We start from the raw sequence: 21,443 nt of genomic DNA, 5'->3' as shown, positions 1-21,443 counted from the left end.
TTAGAATTGGGATTGACTTATAATTTCCAATTAAACTTTTTAATGTTGACAGTATTTTATCTAGCGACCTCTAGAGTATTCTTAAGATATGACTGTTTATTTTGAAATTTGAAAGCGTAAACAGTGAAATGATTTTTGACAAACTTATAGCAATCAACTAAGAACTTTAATTTCGGACTATATAGGCAAAATTTGGAATCAACAATTCGAACCTGGGTACTTGTCACGCATAAAACCCTTTCATGTTCCTTATCTTCTGTAATGTCTATTTTCAGTTACCTGTGGATATTATGGCGGTTTCATAACGACGCTAAACTTAATCCAATGCTGGTGGACGCATTGTTGATAAGCTCGCCATTCCAGTTCAGTGCACCCAGATCTGGTTACTGGCCTCTGGCTTCTGTAATATTGTTTGTGTCCGGGGTTTATTTGCATCACTGAACTGGTACAAGTGTCCGTTATACTGACAGTTCAATGCAGTCACAGTCGTGGCCGCTTGGATATTGTTTGTGCTTTTTGACTCAAACTAATTTCCTTCAGTTAGGTGTTCCACTGACCTCGACAGACAGACAGGCATTTCTCTGTCGGAGTGCATGATATTTATTTTAAATGAATGAATGAATAGGGCCTTTCCAAAGACACCGTAACATGGTAAACGTGGTTGAAAGTACAGTCTTTTGCATTTTCTCCCTTACTAACATTACAGTTGATGGACACTCACATTTAACGAGACCGGCGCTGGCTATTTTTTGTTTGTCTGTTTACTTGCTCTTTTTTAAAATGTTATTCAGATGAATAACTTAACAGCTCGTGCACAGTGACACACAAAAAGGGAACCTGTTGTCTTTCGGCGTTATTCGAGATACAAATAACAAATATTGTACTTCAGCCTGCCGGAAATGTCTGCTACAGTACAAGTTAAAATTGACAACAGATGGCACAAAGCAACAGTTACATGGTAGGTTTCAGCAGCTGTAGCACTGCACCGCCTGTTCAGTAGCGTGAAGCGAATATTTGCTCAAGTAGACTTTGTGGCAGTCTGTCCTGTCCGCGGAATTGCAAAATTTGCAAAGTAATCTAGCTGGTCAAAGGCGAGTCAGTATCAGCAGACTGTACAGGTCGATAGTGGTTTATACAGGCAACGTGTTCTTATCATTTAAACCAGTTAGGAATTACACTTGTAACTTATTATCATGTCCGCATAGACTTGCGTCAGTCTAAGTTGAATGTTCCGTGCCTTTGCTCGCTGGTATCTATATAGAGCACTCTCACACACTCGTCAATACCCGTTCTGCTTGGCTCACACCAATACCTGTGCTCACATGTAAACAAAGCAAAACGTAAGTCCCTACAATGTATTGCTACATTCGTGAGATATATACCGAGCCACAACCCTTTCACAATCGATCTTTACCAAAACTCATGTGGCAAACAGATTACGATGGGGCATCAAATGGTGACTATCTCTAGCTGGTAGCTGTTTTCTGTTCTGTAAGACGGAGACTGCATAGATAACACATAGACTGCTACTGACCTGCTGACAAGTACATGCAACGTTGCCTGACATGAATATTGATCCTGGATGTGCGAGGACTGGTCGACTGAGGACAGTGTAACCATCTCAGGACACTCTCAACTCTGAAGGTGAGCAGGGCTGTTTCATGTGTGTTACTGTTCACACAAAGCCCCGACTAAGTGAGCGGTTTTATAAATGTAGTTACCTGGCCAGTCACAGCTGCACACGCCTTGCCAACACTGTACTACACTGTGCCATTTAGAAAAAAGTGTGCCGGGCCGTGGGTATTGGCTGTAAACATAGTTCTATTCGGTGAGTGCTTAGGGATTGGTGAACAGATATTGTAAGTCATGCGTGTATGAAGGGCTGATTGTAAAGAATTCAGTTTGGTAAACAAACCCTCTCTCGCAGAATACAGAAAAAAACAGTGTTATATGAAAAGTGTATCCACATAGGCAACATGATATGCTAAATATATGCACATCACGTTAACTGCATGCATCAGCACGTACGTGTAGACGCTCTGAGTCTGTAAGTGTGAACAACCCAGGTGCTGCTGAAGACAATGCACTAGACAGGTAAGTAGCTTATAGAAAATGAACATGAAATGCATACATATAACCGTTAGACAGTTATTCGCTAGACAAGCTGTCATGGTCATTGACTGGGTATAAGGGATTAATTATAACTCTATACATGAACTATTAAAGTTTGTTACAAGCTGAACTCATGCAAGTGACTACACATAAGACGGTACTAAAATACATCTGACCCCCATCTAGACACACAGAAAAGCTAGAAACATGAAGTTAGAAACGGATTCGGGATTTGGGATTCGAATCACGAATCTGAAAAAAATATTCAGATTCGAATCCCGAATCCCGAATCCCGAATCCCGAATCCGTTTCTAACTTCATGTTCCTGTTAAAGCTACACGCGTAAAGGGAGACTGACTAAAACACGAAGAATAAAAGCGGCTTCGGGCCGTCCCAATGGTTAATACTAAAACTGGATTTCAATGTATTAAAACGAAACGTGAGCATCGGGCAGTTACACCTCCAGAGTCTAAAACATAACAAACCTTCTACATGTGACATCCTACATCGTGTACCTACCTTAATGAATCCGTGTCGTCTCACAGCGCAGTGATTGCAAAACACCTTGCTCAAAGTGGAGAATGTGCAGAGCTACATTTCTGTTTGCTATGAGTCTGGATCCAGAACCTCACTTGTGGGTTGGGGACGCGATTTTCTCACACCGGCAGCATGACATGACTCACTCGTGGGTAGGGAACACGTTTTCTCACCGCGGTAGCATGGAGTGACTCACTTGTGGGTAGGGAATGCGATTGTCTCACACAGGCAGCATAATGTGACGTACTTGCGGTTAGGGGGCGTGATCACACCGGTAGCATGGCTTGACTCTCTTGTGGGTAGAGTAGGCCTTCAGCAACCCATTCTTGCCATAAAAGGCGACTATGCTTGTCGTAAGAGGCGACTAACGGGATGGGGTGGTCAGGCTTGCTGACTTCGTTGGTACATGTCATCGGTTCCCAATTGCGCACATCGATGTTCATGTTGTTGATCACTGGATTGTCTGGTCCAGACTCGATTATTTACAGACCGCCGCCATATAGCTGTAAAATTGCTGAGTGTGGCGTAAAACTATACTCACTCCCTCACTCACTCACTTGTGGGTAGGGGACATAATTTTCTCACACAGGTAGCATGGCGTGACTCACATGTTGGAAGAGGGGGTGATCTTCTCACACTGGCAGCATGATGTGACTTACTTCTGGGTAGGGGACGCGAGTTTCTCACACCGGCAGTGTACATCCATGTACATGGATAATCAAAGCCAAACCTCTCTGCCAAAGGTAATATACGACGCCTCCAATTTCCCAGCCGTCAAATGGCCATAGATAAGTAGGACATGTACTTTTAAACTTGTGAACGTCAGTTAGATTTTCAGAACATGTCCCTCTGAATTCATATTGTTTGAAAATATGGTTATGTAACTTTGAAGTGTAAATATCATTAGGAAGACAGTCACAACTACGTTTAAAACACAGAAAAAAAAGTCGGTATTTCTGCATTAAATAGGCCCGTTTTTTTCAAAATTGAAAGTTTTTTGTATTGCGAATTAACTTTTGATATGATAACACGTATTCGTTTTTCTATTCTCGCAGATTGTTACATCAGAACATTTAACCCATTTATGCATATGATCCCTTTCGGGGGACGCGTACTTCAAAAAAGCATTTCTCACCTATTTGAAGATTGAAACTTGCAGTGTATCTACCTGCCAATTTGGCGAGGTGTGACGTACGACGACTTTTCATTTGTCCCTATTTTAACTATTTAAGTTCATTAGAATGTGTTCACACAGAAAAATAAAATGGAAATGGTTTGCATTTTTTTCCATACTCAATTTTCCACTAGCCGTCCCAAAATGGGACAATTTGCAGATAGGTGAACTTAAATTAGATAACATATTAGGCATAGGTGGTGGGAGACCAGGCTCTTAAATCTTAACATTATTGACTCTTTTTATTTGAAAGTTTTCATGGGATAAAGCCAAACTGGTTTTATATGAATCAGTGCTATTAACAAACTGAAATCTAATGGGCAGCCTTCATCTCATAAAATGTTAGCTGATGAACGAAATATCATCTCCTGACCTTCGCTGATGACAGATGTTGAGAGAGACAAAATCTCCTGAAATAGTTCATATGTAAGACAATCTCGCTGTCCTAACCCGACAGGTGACCAAATGAGTATCTGTATATGTCCAGCTGCATGTTCGCTTAATGTAGACAGTCCGGCGACTTTACTGCCGTCTTCAGTGACTTCGCAACTATACCTGAAGCAAGTCTAAGTCGCTCACTGGTCACGGGAGGGCAACTGTACCTGAAGCAAGTCTAAATCGCTCACTGGTCACGGGAGGGCAACTGTACCTGAAGCAAGTCTAAGTCGCTCACTGGTCACGGGAGGGCAACTGTACCTGAAGCAAGTCTAAGTCGCTCACTGGTCACGGGAGGGCAACTGTACCTGAAGCAAGTCTAAGTCGCTCACTGGACACGGGAGGGCAACTGTACCTGAAGCAAGTCTAAGTCGCTCACTGGACACGGGAGGGCAACTGTACCTGAAGCAAGTCTAAGTCGCTCACTGGTCACGGGAGGGCAACTGTACCTGAAGCAAGTCTAAGTCGCTCACTGGACACGGGAGGGCAACTGTACCTGAAGCAAGTCTAAGTCGCTCACTGGTCACGGGAGGGCAACTGTAGCCAATGGGCAGGAATGTGTTCTCTACCTTCTCGGTTCATACTAATGTCCGTTTTGCTACGCCAACTTCACCTCTGTAACATAACGTCATACATATGCAGATGATATAAGCGTGTTGAGCTTATAGTGCCATCCTTCGGAAGTGGTGATATCATCTTCTGATTTTATCTGTGCATAAGTGACTTTATGCTGTCGAAAGTTGGAAAAGGGTCCTCAGGAACCCCATCAGCATCACATCTAAGATTGGCCATCAACATAAATATATTTGGGATTGGGGTAGTTTCGGTTCTTGCATGATCAAAAAACTTGCTTCTAAAGGCATCAACATGCGGGAGATAGGAGGCTACTTCATCGATGTGGTATGGACTTATCACCTATTTAGACATGGGATATTCCGGGAGAGACCGGACTATTAATTAGGCAGTGTGGATAGGAATAGGTTTAAGAAATTAGACGATCTGTGTATACTCCGACTAAATCAGCAACCAGATAGTTGTTAGTGGAAGTTCTCAAAGGGGTGTTAAGTACTGTAAAGGGACAGGGTAAACTGTCCCAAAACATTCAAAGTCAGTTTAGTTCTACACACCTTCTTAATCGTATAGTATTTATTCTTTTATTATGGTTAAATATCAGTACAATCGCCAGTGGCTGAAGGGATGGTATAAATCCAGTTGGGGACTATGCAAGTAACCAAAATACTCTAAGTCCCCATGGTCCCTCTAGGGGTGATCTACCTTCAGTTCTTGGCGATACTCAGCTTTCTTTCATATTGTATTGTCCGCATTTGAAATCCTATTTTAGAGACATATGCTAGTTTTATTTCTTCTTGTTGTGATATACTGATTGGCTTTACTGTCCTTCATCGACGGGCTTTGCAATATACCATTAACTACTTTGTCTACACTTAACTGTTCTCGTCACGATACGGTTGAAACATTGCCGATGTGACGACACATTGTAACTCACTCACAGAGTATATTCCACTGTGAGTTCCCAGGTAAACTCTCCCGAGAGGGCATTCCGCCCAATCAGCTAGATAAAGTTGATTAGAAATTTAGAAAATGTAATTACGATTAATATCACCTCCTTAGAAAAATCTAAGTGTTAATACAATGATGTAGCCCACATTACAATTTGAATTCATGAAATCACACTCATGTTTCCTCCGTGACTTTCGGTAATTCGCCATTGATACCTGTTCGTGCTGTTATATCTAATGACCAGTGTTTATGAGTGATGGAGAAAAACAATATTAAACTTTAATAAATACTGACATATATCCAGGCGCTTGTTCATTGCATAGGAGATAAAATGCATGTTGAAAATGACGTTTATATGGTCTCTTATGTTATTATAAAGATAGAACATAACATCAACATACCTGGGGAAACTGGTCACGTGTGCCCGTGTTCTGGATAGATTCCAAATGTGACACGGTTGCTCTCATAATTGTTCAGAGCAAAGGTTTGTCCTTCGTGGAGCTGTCTGTAGTTTGTGACTAATCACGGTCGAAGTTCCTATTTTAAAATTTGACGAACTGGTTACACCAAAGAGATTCTGCAAGCTTCTACAGCTTATTCTTTCTGTCGGACTTAAGCACAACATAAACGGCATTTCATTGCGCTGAATATCCCACTTCTCATAAGTAGTTACAATTGACTCTACAGTACAACTAATTTTATAGAAATTAGAGTCGGACAGGTGTGACTATAATAATGTTAATCAAGGATCAGTGCAGGCACACATTGTCGGGTATAGACAGATTCGAAGAGTAAAAATTTCCTGTTTAGCGTAACTTCGTTTTGTGATGTTGAGCAAACAGCATTTTTCCGTGTTTAACAGATCACAGCAGCTGTGGAGATTGATCGTTGTGGCACTTTGCATACATGCTCCGTAAAATACTCTCAAAATGCCGCAGCAATTCATACAACCGTTGTTGCCATCAGTAGATGTGTTGTAATTTGTTTTAGTCCAGTAATGCATCATTCTCAATAATGTGGTCCACTGCATGTGTATTGGCCAACACCAGCCACTCGGGACTGAAACACCCAGCAACCAGCAGTTGTCAAAAACTAAATCTAGCTACACGCGCCAGTCTGAGCATCGACGTTTGGGTCAAACGGGGTACCACGTGTACTGTTATCTACACTGAAGGGCAATAAAATGTTAAAAAATGGAATTTCATGTACAATGGCATGACGAGTTGTGCCAACCAGGCCCATGACACATAGCCCAGGCCCATGACGCAAAGCCCAGGCCCATGACGCATAGCCCAGGCCCATAGATGGACATGCTCAACCTTATGATATGAAGTAGGGCGGTAACAATTTATCTCTTTGATCAAATTTAGATAGATGATGAGGAAATCATAGTACCTAACAAAGCCACAGTGTGTGAAATGGAGAACATAAAGACCTTGTTTGCTTGTTTTGTTTATCGGGATCGCTGTACCTTGCACTAAATGGGATAAGACGATTCATAGGGATAAACACGATTTAATCTACACCTTGTATGGATTACTTCATGTCATTGTCGGCAAGCGTTTACGGCCCTGCCTCGGGGCTGTGGGAGCATTTGGGAGCCGGGTGGGGTTCTATTTTGTTGCGTATTCATGTACCAATTACAAAAAAAATCAGGTTAAGTACAGGCTTGCTTGTATTGGCTTGCCATTGAATGTGTACATTGAGCAGGGTGACCTCACCTTTTCTCAAGCACCTGTGTCATTTCTGACAGGTGGAAATTGTGCACTCACCCCTGCCAGGTATTTATTACGATTATGGACTTTATCGACATCGTCAGTTGCTAAACATGAATGTATCGTCATCAATTTTATGTCCATTTTTCATAGCCTTTTCATGCTGCATATAGATCTATTGGACTTTGGCGCACAAGTGAATCACGTTCTATGACCTGTTTGATACGTATGTCTGGTAAATAAATCTGTTATGATGGAAGGGGCGGTAGGCAAATCTAGAAATTAATATTCCGCTCCTGAGAACCGAATTTATTGTGGCAAACATATTCATGGCAGTTCAGCCTCATAAAACAAAAGGAAAGCGGCACAAACAATATCGTTGCCTTAATGCAGTCGTCTCCTGCGTCAAATACACAGTCACTTCAGAGAGGCCTGAGATACGAGGGGATGTCTATACGTTTGAGCCTTGAGCATTTTTCATACCCAGGTGCCACAGCCTATGGTACGACATTGAACCTTGGGGTGTAGCTGATGTGATATAAAAGTTTTGGCATCCTACTCTCAGAAGTTATTGAACAGCTCACATTGACAGAAAGAGAACCCCGTACGGCAGTAAAAATGAATAAAATTGAGCAGTAATTAAGTTTTTAGTTCCTGAAGGAAACTCGGCGAAGAACATTGAAGAAAGGCTTTCAGCAGTTTATGGGAAGTCTTCCCCTTCATCTGCTACCATCAAACGATGGGTCAATGAATGTAAGCATGGTAGAGAGAGTCTTGAAGATGACCCCCGTCCAGGTCGCCCAACAACAAGCACTTGTCAGGAAAACATTGACAGAGTGCATAGACTTGTGCTGGAAAAACGTCGAATCATACTCCACGAGTTAGAGGAGACCACAGGCATTTCGCACGGATCCATCGAGACAATTCTTCATGAACATCTCGTCATGTCTAAGGTGTGCGCAAGATGGGTGCCAAGAATGCTTACAGATGAAATGAAGCAAACAAGGGTCACCATAAGCAACTCCATGCTAACCAGATACAACAAGAATCCAGGAGATTTTCACTTTAGGCTAGTAACCTGTGATGAAACCTGGATCCACCACTATGATCCTGAGAGCAAACAAGAATCCATGGAATGGAAACATGTCACTTCTCCCAGGACCAAAAAGTTCAAAGCCTCCAGATAAGTGCAGAAGGTAATGGCGACAGTCTTCTGGGATAGCAAAGGCGCCATCCACATAGATTACTTATCAAAAGGAAGAACAATGAATGGGGGATATTACGCTACCTTGTTGAGGCAAGTGCGACAATCAGTCAAGGAGAAGCGCCCGGGCAAGATCAGACGTGGTATTCTTCTACATCAAGACAATGCTCCAGTACACACCTCTCGCGTTGCAGCCGCTGCTATCCAGGAATGCGGGTACGAAATCTTACCGCATTCCCCCTACTCTCCAGACCTGGCACCAAGTGATTACCATCTGTTCCCAAATCTCAAGAAACACTTGCGTGGTCGTAGGTTTCAGGATGATAATGAGCTTATTGCTGCTACAGAGGCTTGGTTTGAGGACCAAACTGGCGCCTTCTACAGAGATGGCATCAGCGCATGGCAGAAAAGATGGAACAAGTGTCTTGACTCACAAGGGGACTATGTTTAAAAATAAATGTGTTTCATACCAATATTTTGTGTTTTTCTTTGCAAGGCTCAAAACTTATTGACATCCCCTCGTATAGGCATGAATATCAATTCACATAAGGCTGCCGTGTAACACATTATTTATGTAGGTATTTTCAAGAAACGCACATGCGCCGTTGATTGAAAGCACAAGGGCTTGTATTGTTGAAAATAATACGTACGTCCTGGGTCCAACAAGTGTACACTGATCACCATATGCATATAAAGAAGGAAAGGGAAGTAACGCGCACAAAGCTGTCAAGCACCCCACTCTCGATTATGGGCGAAATCTGTGTGGGAAATTGTGGAATGTACAGCCACGACTCTACTGAAATAAAGCCAGATAAACCCCCTTTCGAATAAATCCAGAATCACTCTAAGTAAACTTATCCTCAGTACTTTTCGTTACACTCCACTACTGAACCTTATGGGAGGTCGCGTCAGGTAACCTTTGAGATTGACCAATCAGAACACAGCTTACCAAATCGCACAAGTGCACATTCGCACATCCCTTATGAACTTTTCATTTCGAAAAGGTTCGTACCCGCACGATTCCGAATGCTATTTAGCGTGCGATCACTTCCGGGTGATGCACACGGCGTACGTACGGCCATGACAACGGTGAGTAAACAGTCGCTGAAAATAGTGTTTTTGACAATATTCAAGGATGTTATGTTGCGGAAATATTAGGTAATGGTAACCATGTCATCAAAAACCCCAACGCGTATATACTGCAGGTCAAATATCTGTGTTATATGCTGATTTTTGTTTGTGGAGAGATCTGTGTCGGTGACCTGAATATTTTGAAAATCCCTCCGATCCCTAAATAGTAGCCGTTGTCTGATTGGTTAAATCTATTTAACCGTCTCGTCATTGGTTGCTCAAAGGTTACCTGACGCGACCTTCTACTAGGTTTTGTTAGACTCAGTGGTGGAGTGTAACGAAATACACTGAAACGAAGTTTACTTAGACTGATCCGAAATTATCAAAATCGGTGCACTATGTACCGAGTAACGTTGCGTGGAACTCGGGGAAAAAACTCTTTCATTTGTACGCCAAAAACCTGCCTACGAAAATCATCGCCTCTCGGAGGGGAAATACTATGTATTTCACTTAAAAACACCCGATCGGCGAAAAACCATAGCCTTACCGTAATCGCTAGATATTCTGCTTTTGTTCTACAACCTCTCAGATGAAATAGATTATTCTCTTACCTGCAAAACACGGCTTTATTGGGAAATTAGCGGTATCGAGTGATCGAGTCCACCATGTCTGTCCTTCACCCTCAACAGGCTCGCACCAACGACGGTGTAGTTTTGCCATTCGCCTGACTAGCTCGATGAAACAAAGCCACATAGCAAGCATGGCAGCACAGCTTGGTCCTGTTGTCTGACAGTTGATGCAATGTTGTGATGAGGATTTGTGATGAGTAACCATAAGCAGGTTTGTTATTCCTGGATACCTGTAACACTTTGTAAAACTACCAGGGAAAGTTACATCCATTGTTCTTGGGAGAGTTTTATTAGCAAAACTGATTCACTTACGTAGGGCACTGATTAACTGACCCAGGATAATTATATCTATTAAATCATTATTATTATAATAATTATTTCCCATAAAATTGTACTTATTTTGATAATGTTCATCGTGCCTAAAACATTACACGCCCATTAATAAGCATGCCTGCGTGGGGGTAAGCCGTTTAATCACCCTCACTATAACATAATTAAGTTACTGCATAGGGTATCAATTACTGACGTGTAACGAATACCAGGTAGAAAGTGCTAATATGGTAAGTGTTATGACTGTAATGAAAGAACACTGCTTTTGTAGTAAACGGCGACATCGTGACGAAAATGGACGAGAACATACGCTCGGACGCTTGGCGTTTCATGATTGTTGCCGCTTCGTTTTCAACGCTGTTGTTTTGTTCGTCCTCGATGTATTCCAACGGCGTGTTTCTGGTGGCCTTCAAGGACACCGGCCTGTATGACGTCACCACACTCTCCTGGCTGATGGCTGTGTCCAACATGATGCATGCTGTCGGGGGTACGTATATTTTACCATTAAGCCGAGCTATGATACTTTGTCCTACCTAAACGTAATCTAAGTGGGCGAGTTAGTATGTAGTGAGTGAGTGAGTGAGTGAGTGAGTGAGTGAGTGAGTGAGTGAGTGAGTGAGTGAGTGAGTGAGTGAGTGAGTGAGTGAGTGTGAGTTTTACGCCGCACTCAGCAATGTTCCAGCTATATGGCGGCGGTCTGTAAATAGTCAAGTCTGGACCAGACTTTCCAGTGATCAATACAACATGTGTATCGATATGCGTAATGGGGAACCAATGACATATGTCAACCAAGTCAGTGAGCTTGACCACCCGATCCCGTTAGTCGCTTCTTACGACAAGCACAGTCGCCTTTTATAGCAATCATGGGCTGCTGTAGGCATATTCTAACTCGGACCTTCAAGGGTCATATATATGTCATCATACCACTTTGTCGTTACGTGACACTCGATCATACCTCTACGATTTATATATATTTAGTTTTGACAATTTAACGTGAAGTGACGTGAAGTGCCGAAGCTGGTATCAGTACTACAAGGGCTTTACTGAAGCAGCATATATCTTTATTTCTTGCGATTTCAATCAACTGTTTCTTTTCTACATTTTACGTTACTTCGATTATATTTTTGTATTGCTATTATTTTCTTGATATTTCAAGTATATCAGATACTGGAAATGTCTATTTTTTCTCGTTTTTCCACTATTTTCGTGCTATTGTAACCAGAAATTTCGATTTGTTTGTCATTGCATCGATTAGAAAAACAAGCAAAATAGAAATTTTGAGTTCTTTAAATGAATTTGAAATGATGAGAAAAATAATCGAAATCACAGTGGAAGCAACTAGAAATAACTCCAAATGTCGACAAGCAATTTGCATGTATATATGACCAGAAATTTAGGCTTTAAATAGTAACTGAATATTATTTTAAACTGGTTAGGGGAGTAGCAGGACTACCAGGACGTATGTTAGGAATGGAACACCGATATTAACAAAGAAGATGTAGGCATCAAACTGCCACACCGACCCTTTGGTAAGATAAATGTATGCTTCGAAATATACACCACTAGACTTTTGTATAGTATCGTATGTTTTCTTAAGTGTATCCCCCATTTACAGGACCTGTAAGCAGCCTTCTCATCACGTTGACCAGCTGTCGAGTTGCAACTGTCACTGCAGGGCTATTCACGTTTTTTGGCTTCATTATTGGAAGCTTCACGTCCGATTTGCGAGTTCTCTTCTTGGGCTTCGGTGTTCTTATAGGTGAGATGACATCGTGTAGGGCAGATCACGCAGGGTTGGGCATCAGGAACCATTTGATGTAAAAACACCGATTGTGAAATCGCGCATGTCTTGTATCAAAGTTTGTCATCACCAATGCGGGGAACGCCGTACAGTCGTCCAACATACAGCTGATACACCGTGATCTAACTGTTACATTCTTCAACATGCATATGGCTTGCATTCTACATACAGCTGATAAAAACCGTGATCTAACTGTAATATTGTTCAACATGGCTTACACTCTACATACAGCTGATAAAAACCGTGATCTAACTGTAATATTGTTCAATATGGCTTACGCTCTACATACAGCTGATAAAAACCGTGATCTAACTGTTACATTCTTCAACATGCATATGGCTTGCATTCTACATACAGCTGATAAAAACCGTGATCTAACTGTAATATTGTTCAACATGGCTTACACTCTACATACAGCTGATAAAAACCGTGATCTAACTGTAATATTGTTCAATATGGCTTACGCTCTACATACAGCTGATAAAAACCGTGATCTAACTGTAATATTGTTCAATATGGCTTACGCTCTACATACAGTTGATACACCGTGATCTAGCTGTAACATTGTTCAGTATAGCTTACACTCTACATACAGCTGATACACCGTGACCTAACTGTAACATTGTTCAACATGGCTTACTCTCTACATGTAGCTGACACACTGTGATCTCATTGTAACACTTTTCAACATGGCTTACACTAAACGTAGTGCTAGTTATACGGGTTACATATAGTCCTAAACATAAGATAGTTATAAACTTTAATACGTGTAGAAGATAAACCGATTGTCAGACAGAATTCGATGAGAAAGACTATTTTTAAAACAAATTGTACTCGTATGCCATTCGATAATGTTTTTTACATAGATACTAAAACACTGGGCCATTGCCAGTAATATGTCTAACTATTTCTGCAGGTATTGGCCGTGGCACCTCCTTCGCAACTACCAATGTGAACATAGCGTACTGGTTCCGAGAGGATAGTAGCCTAGCTTCTGGCTTGACCACAGCTGGAGTTGGAGTGGGGATGTTGATCCATCCACGTCTAGTCCAGGCCTTTATTGACTGGTATGGTGTACACGGCGCACTTATGATGATGGGAGCTGTATCACTTCATACTTGCATATGTGGCCTTCTTCTACGACCTTCCTCGTTTGAAAGAGGGAGGCACAAGAGAAGTGCAGAAGAAACTCCTTCACGTGTAGCAGTTCCCTGTGTGAAGAGGGTGACTGGTGTCATTGAACAGATGAAACCGATATTGACAAATGGCCCCTTTTTACTGTTCATGGTTGGAGTATGTTTATTCAATACATCATTCCTTGTGATAACGACATTCATCCCAGATTTCTTCAACCTTAGAGGTTCCACCCACCAGGAATCGGCCATGGCAGCTTCTGTAATAGGGTGTGGAGGTCTGATATCGCGTGTTTTGGCTGGTGTTATGACAAACGACCCCAGTATTGGCACAATGATTCTGTTATCGAGTAACTGTGGTATTTCCGGCATTCTCACTTTGCTCCTGCCATTTCTAGCAGATTCGGAGGCGGGGAGGTACATGTATACCTTCTGTATCGGTACATACCTCACATGTATCTATGTCATCTTGGGCCCTACTACTCTACAGAAGGTGGGCCTACAGCATGTTGCCTATGGATTCGGATTCATGTTCCTAAACACTGGCATAGGGAACCTGGTGGGCCCCCCAATAGCAGGTAATACAACATTTTGAATTTTTGTCAAAGTGGAAATCACTTCAAAGGCGATTTCAACGGAAGCCATTGACCATGTCCGTCAGGCTGTGTAGGTTGGGATGGCAGGGCACTTGCCCATCTACTAGCTTATGATTCAATGACGTATGGAGATGTTCATGATCAGAGGGGATGTTTGCTGAATATCTTAAAGAATGGAGATACACTTTTGAAACGCATCACAACAATTAGGCAAGTGGGATAAGTGAATATTTTAGTAGTTTGAAGTAGTTTGCATTGTGACAATGCCTAAAATACCCTAAAACAGCTTTTAAGAAATTGTTGTACAACACTTAACATGATGTGTGTTTTCTTTAAATCCTTCCATTTCTTTTGTAATTCCAATTCACAGGATTATTGAACGTACATAGAACAGTACATAGCACATATGCCTGTCTGTCTCTTCAGACAGTCTTCAGTTTGCTGGAATCTTTAGTAGTCACTGTTCAGAATGATGTGATTCTTAAACCCTGAGGCAAACTCTTTTCCACCCTCTGCAATTTTCGACTATAGAGTTTATGGTGATATATTTCGTGCAATGTAACACATGCAAGGTCGCACAAGGAACCAGCTACAATGCATCTGATGAAAAGCGGTTATCAGTCCAAGTTAAATCAAACAAAGATGGAGAGCAAACACTTTTAGAAAATGTCCAGATAACCAACATCATACATATTGGAATCATGGAAGCAGCAGGGCTTACTCATCGCTTACCTTGTATCGATGTACAGGACACACACTCTGTTTATGTACAGATGATAACGCTTGCAACAAAATGTTCTCTTCTTTTTGCAGAATACATTTGGCGTCAGACGAACTCTTACTACGCTTTGTTTGTTTTCACAGGTGGGTAGTAAGGTGGCATGTGTTGTCGTAATCATGACGTCTGTTGCGTTAGGCTGGTGGTAATGTTGTAACTGACGGTGCGGGCTCATATTCGGTTATTATGATGCCAGATCTTAAAACTGTCCTATATAAACTTAAACATGCTGAGGTCATTTATACTCTAAGGTAAATACAACTTTTGTCAGCCTAATGGGTACTTTTGACGACATGTTGAACATGCAGTGAAGCAACTGATTCAATATTCGTTGAGTTTGAGTGAAATGAAACATTGTCAAAAATATCTAAAAACAAGGGTGCTCAAACACACCGGCACCATGTTTGATTCAAACACCGACATACAATAACCTAGTGCGTGTGTTACGGGAGTGTGTTTGTGTGTACCATCAACAACGACATCAGCTGATTTTCCCAGTTACAAAGTTGTAAAAACAGTTTAAATGATATTTGCTTAATGACGACCGGTCAGAATACTATTTACATATAAATATAAACAGCTATATGGATGCTAAAATCAAAGGTGTTGTGATACTTCTTGACATATGTGTATTATTCAACTTTACTTAAGAGAAGGCTCTGAATTTCTAGACAAGTAGAAAGGATGACTTCTCAGCTGAGAGTTGAAATAGATAGCTGTTAAAAGGATGGACAGTTTAGATAGGCAAATCACGATTGATGACATCAAGCAAAAGATTATATCATTTTTGGACAGTTAAGACAGAGAGACGTGGATATGTACAGAGTTAATATAGGGAGTTTCTAACTTGATAGATAGTAACAAAAGGGACATTTAATGTGCATAAAAGAGTGGGAGATCGGACCTGATGGACAATTGTGCAAATGGATTCATAAATATCTGAACTGTTTAGAGATTGAAATCTGAACCAATCGACATTGTTTTATAATAGGATATATAAATACCTCAAATATTAAGAGAGCAACATATGAACTGAAAATAGGGATATGTGAATTTAGAGACATTTAAGAGTTGGAGATCCGAACTGAGGGGCATTTAGGAAAAATGGGTGTATGAATGTCTCTACGGGTATAACAAGATTCCTACATGCACAATGAAGGAGAATTAAACTTAAAGACAAATAAGAAAGGGATATCAGTATTTATAGACAATTATGAGACATGTGAAATTATCGACAGTTTTTATCGTTCTTCTTTACAACTATTAGAGGGTACCCTAGTACCTCTTCATAATTTCAGTTCTCAAAACTATCGTATTGATAAAGTATCGTTAAGTTTAACTTGGTCATAATACAACTTGAAATGCCCGAGTAGTTCCATCAATCACTGTTTTATGCTATGTGTTTCAGCGTGCCTTCTTCTGGCAGCAAGTTGTTGTGGATTTCTGTCCGAACTTGTTACGAATAAAGATGTTAAAGATATCCCAGCACAAGACGTCCTCTTGAAGATAGATCCAGTGCAACAGGTTAGAATGTCAGGGTCTTTAGACAGAGAACTGGGAATGATGGCAGCATCGGATTCGGAAACCGAACAGCAGCCACACACTGTTGTGTGACTGAGCTGCACTGTATTTTCATTACATGGATATCCTATCAGAGAGCCTATATGGTCAGCTTAGAAGTGACATGTTCTGAAGAGTTCAGATATTTGAGAAACTGAAATCCATCTGATGATGCCGACTACAATGAGACAACGGCGAATCGCCCTGAGAGGAATGTTCACATGCGGAGGACTTTGGTGATTCAATATTCTAAATGAATCACAAGACGAATCACCAGATTTAAGTTAAATGCCGACTAAGAGGTACCAACATGGAAAGAAATTCACAATTAAACTATGCTTATGACTTTCTGTTAAAAGGTGGCAAGAATAAGGAATTTAATGTAATGCTAGTATCTTAAAATGAAAGTAAGATCTGGTTACCAAACTGACTGGACTGTTTTCACTGACATCAGCGTTTAATCATTGAAACATGATTAGTGAGTGAGTTTAGTTTTACGCTGCACTCAGCAATATTACAGCTGTATGGCGGCGGTCTGTAAATAATCGCGTCTGGACCAGACAATCCAGTGATCAACAACATGAGCATCGATCTGGGCAATTGGGAACCGATCCCGTTGGTCGCCTCTTAAGACAAGCATAGTCGCCTTTTATGGCAAACATGGGCTGCTGAAGGCTATTCTATCCTGGGACCTTCATGGGTTGAAACATGATTAATTGGTTGAGATAATCTGACGCAATATTTAGTGAAGATATAGAAAATAAATATATATGTTTCAGATATCTTAAAACCTTCGCAGAGCTCACTCTATAACATGGACTTTTTTTACCAGTTCAAACAATCATGTAATTTGCAGCACAAGCCTTAGTGTTGGTATTTAGTCAGTATTGTCATATTTCGTTCTATAAACCTAAAGAGTGACCTGATACGCCTCCCCAGGACGGAGATAACTATTAAAGAAAGCTGACTCACTGTCTTAAAGCAGGGTATTGTGGCAGGGGTGAGTTATGTAGTTAACACATATACTGCAACTATGATGAACGGTATGTGTGACATTATTGTTCTGTCGTGTGAGTTGTTATGGTGCATTGGATGTACTACGTTCATGTCTATTCAAGAATGTATTATTGCTTTGAATATTCCAAATAAATGTAACTGAAAACATATTGCTTTTGTTGACTGAATAATGTATCATCAACCGTCATGCCATGTTATGCTGACATCACAAAACGATGGAATGTCCAACAACAGGAAGTACTGTGAAATGTGTGAGGTTACTTTGTTTATTTGCTGTGTAACATCTCGGTCAGCACGTTTACAGCTCTCTGACAGCATCTGTATTCTTTGATCCCCCAACCTTGTCCTGAAAGTTTATTAAATGATCATTGAAAGCGGATGAAAGTGAAATGTGCGCTCTCCCCTTTCTCAGACACTGTATCTGGCCTCTGTATACAGACGAATCGGTGGTTGGGATGTCTTCAGTGAGCAAAACATGATATACTAGAAACCTATAAAACTCTCAGCCACAGCGTATTGCTTGGCATGATTTAAGTGGAGGTTTATATTGTCGATCGGAATTAAAATATGTAGTGATACATATTTTGAACTTTAACGTACACCGCTTGAACAGACATACAGTATTGTTGTTTCAAGTATATTATATGGCGTTCAGGATCGGCATGCGATTAAGAATCTCAAATTGCACAACATCTTTGTGAAAACGTGCGCACTTAGAATGGGATACTGTTGGACTTTCTTGTGGACTGCAGGACGAATGTGATCATAATGAGGTGGAAATACCGACAGCACTATGTAGGTATTATATAACACAATGTAAACTTTATTAAAGCCTGATGTGGTTAACTCTACTGAACGATCTGGATGTAACGAAGTGCCCTATCAAATCACTTTGGACAGCATTGTCATAAGACGTTAATGGTTTTCCGGGCAACAGGGTTATCCTTTCACATTACATGGCCCAGTAGCTTCCTGAAAGGCGATATGCTTGCTTGGGCAAATATAATATTTTTTCTGAATTGCTTTAAGTATTCCCCATATGAATTATGCCTAGAAATGTGATGTTTTCTCAGTGAGGTTCAGACACATGGCCTTGACCCGTGAGGATATCTCTGACGAGGGTAGTGTAGGAGTAGGGTTGATACCGGCACGGGTGTGAAGAGAGGTTGGCCTATTCTTTCATGTTAGAATGATTATCCAAACATTTGCCCCTGTCGTCGAAGCACTTCGCTTGTTGGCAACTAAATTCTGCAACAAGATCGTTGTCTTTGGTGATAATCAGGTGATAGTCAACACTGTAAACAAATAGTCAGGAGATGTCTGAGGTCCGCCTCTTGCTTACTGTTTGTGTAAATCACATTATTGTCGTATTTGTACTGATACTAGTTCTAGAGCTCGGGATGACTGATATGGACAAGTGCAGACTTTGGATAGTCTGTCTCATAGTCTCTGAAACACATTAGTTTTCCTACTGCCAGTCCCTCTCTGCAACGCTAAAGCCCCAAATGAAGTATAAGTCTAGCTTTCCTCGGGTTCAGGTTCCTAATCTCTGGTCTCCCTGAGGCTCCTGCTCAATTGAAATGGCTTTATTTGTTATAATCAATATTATATATTCAGAGACTAAGCGTTTGTCTAGATACGCACATACGTCCGTTGCATTTGGAATATTTAGTACGCGAGCCAGCAAACTAGAAGGGTTATCCTTAACGGACAGCACAGTCGTTACGTTTAGTTCATCTCACTGCCTTCCATTAGTCTTGCCAGCGCCACTAATTCAGTGGTTGTTCTTTTCTTACAGCTGTCTGCGTTGAGAACGTAGCACAAACTGCTAAACATGCTAGATCCCACACAACTGGTGAGGAAAGCATAGGCAGGTACACGTAAATCAAACAATAAACAAGCCCTGTCATACTGCAATTATTAAGCAAAATACTTTGGCATGTTATAATTCCTTCCACGTCAGCTAACTGGTGGCACAAACTCAAATACCTTCGATAATAATTTGTTTATCATATTCACCCACTTTCCGATCTATAACGCTGACCTAAGGTTCGCCTCAAGTTCCCAAGTGAAACAAACAATCAGCTACATTTTCAGATTCGAATCTTATGTGATGCGAGTTTATGGAGTGTGAAAAAGATCACTGCACTCATATTGTCAGATACCATTATCTTATAACTCTGTTAAAGAAATGTATCTACTCACCTACGGAAACAACTCGTTGAGATATATGGTATTTGGCACTCGTCTTGTAATCGCTGTTTACAGTAGTTCAGTGACACGAGCACGTCTCTGATCCTAATAAACCCAGAAACATCACCTGAGTGAATCTGAACTGAACATGGCATGGTGTCCAGCACGCACAGATGGCGAGAGAGTGAGTGTGTGAGTTTAGTTTAACGTTTAGGCACACGCATCAGGCAGTTCTCAGTTTCCCTGTAGACCCTCTTCCTCTTTTGGGGAGCAGATGTTCCTGGCTTTATCTATTTGTTTGATCCTTCAGGGTACTGGAGTGTTTTGTGTGTATTTACATTAAGGAATGCTTTGGTCAGCAGCAGTGTTTAATATGTCTATTGTTACCTGGTTTAGTTTGTCTGCATCTTAAAGCAAGTTAGTTTGTTCAAATCAAAAACATACAAAATCTATAATCCTGTCTTGATTAAAGTGAAGATCGTAAACACAATCATGTAAAATCTATAATCCTGTATTCATCAAAGTGAAGATCGTAAACACAATCATGTGAAATCTATAATCCTGTTTTGATTGAAGTGCAGATCGTAAACACAATCATGTAAAATCTATAATCCTGTTTTGGTGAAAGTGAAGATTGTAAACACAAACATGTAAAATATAGAATCCTGTTTTGATCAAAGTGAACGTCGTGAAAACAAGTATGCAAAATCTAGAATCATATTATGAAAAAAATGAACATTGGAAAAACACATTTGGAGAATTAAGTGTGTAAGCCATTGAACATTAGAATTCTGATCAAAGTATTTCTGTGAAAATTTGAAAACCATCTCGATAGTGTATGGGGGTAGGTTCATTATATCAGTGGGTAAGACAAGGTTGTAATCATACTCATGCCTGAATGATTTGTCTGACAAATGGGATGCATGACTTTTGGCACGTCTAACTTTTGGGGGTAAACCGTCCAGACTAGTCAAGATCCCAGTAAAGGGATAGTAACTGTAACATGCAATGTAACATCATGAGTGAAGCAGTAAACATGTCAGTATCTTGCTATCCATGTCATTTGTTTGCAAGCCACAGACAGACAGTTAATTTCGCATTTGTTTGCTTTACAAGTGTGTAAGAACAAAATATCACTGAGGTGTGTAGAAAGTGTGTCATCAACTTTGGATCATGTCACGATAGGGCGTATCAGTCGTAGGTATTTTAACGACTAAGAACAAATCTCACATGTTAAACCTTTCACCATACATTAATCATGTAGTAGTTAAAGAAATGAACTGTTTCCTGCGTGTAACTGTGTGATATGTACGTACTCTTTTGTATATGGGCCTGAGGCCTTTTTTACCATAAACCTCTTTGACTTTGACTAGACTTTGTTACCACTAGGAACAAATGTTTGACTCGCTAGTCAGTTTCATGTAGAAACCCGCTGTGTGCCTCAGGTCTGGTTGGCGACTGCATCTGCTGGTACAATGCGAACGGGCCATCTGTGTGATACAATGATTTATTGTCTGCTTCCAACACTGTCGCCTGGATTCTGGAACGGAGCACCTACCGGTACATAGCACTCTAGCGGTCCCTAAAATCCCTAAAATATAATTAGTTAAACCTTAATGATTAAAATCTCATTTAAC

At 40.8% G+C, this 21,443-nt stretch overlaps 2 protein-coding genes across 4 annotated transcripts in view; one reads left to right on the top strand and one right to left on the bottom strand.

The window, feature by feature from the left end:
- The window catches only part of LOC137298287 (armadillo repeat-containing protein 8-like), an 801,735-nt gene that overhangs the window by 118,214 nt on the left and 662,078 nt on the right, over positions 1 to 21,443 (bottom strand). The gene's annotated exons all lie outside the window — the stretch shown is intronic.
- On the top strand, positions 1,270 to 17,762 carry LOC137297846 (monocarboxylate transporter 13-like). Its single transcript, XM_067829809.1, has 7 exons — positions 1,270 to 1,340; positions 1,497 to 1,644; positions 11,000 to 11,215; positions 12,344 to 12,487; positions 13,446 to 14,240; positions 15,072 to 15,122; positions 16,445 to 17,762. Exons 3-7 carry the CDS (start codon positions 11,023 to 11,025, stop codon positions 16,648 to 16,650), a joined length of 1,389 nt encoding a protein of 462 aa, XP_067685910.1. The 5' UTR covers positions 1,270 to 1,340; positions 1,497 to 1,644; positions 11,000 to 11,022; the 3' UTR covers positions 16,651 to 17,762.

Source organism: Haliotis asinina, chromosome 10 (genome assembly GCF_037392515.1).
Source record: "Haliotis asinina isolate JCU_RB_2024 chromosome 10, JCU_Hal_asi_v2, whole genome shotgun sequence".
Lineage (NCBI taxonomy): Eukaryota > Metazoa > Mollusca > Gastropoda > Lepetellida > Haliotidae > Haliotis > Haliotis asinina.
The sequence above is the reverse complement of the archived record's forward strand: the minus strand, read 5'-3'. Positions and strand labels throughout refer to the sequence as shown.

Excerpts from the sequence above, each read along its gene's own strand:
- LOC137297846 (XM_067829809.1), top strand. The coding sequence starts at position 11,023 with ATGGACGAGAACATACGCTCGGACGCTTGGCGTTTCATGATTGTTGCC. Across the intron at positions 12,488-13,445 it reads GGGCTTCGGTGTTCTTATAG|GTATTGGCCGTGGCACCTCC; the intron begins GTGAGATGACAT and ends CTATTTCTGCAG. Across the intron at positions 15,123-16,444 it reads CGCTTTGTTTGTTTTCACAG|CGTGCCTTCTTCTGGCAGCA; the intron begins GTGGGTAGTAAG and ends TATGTGTTTCAG.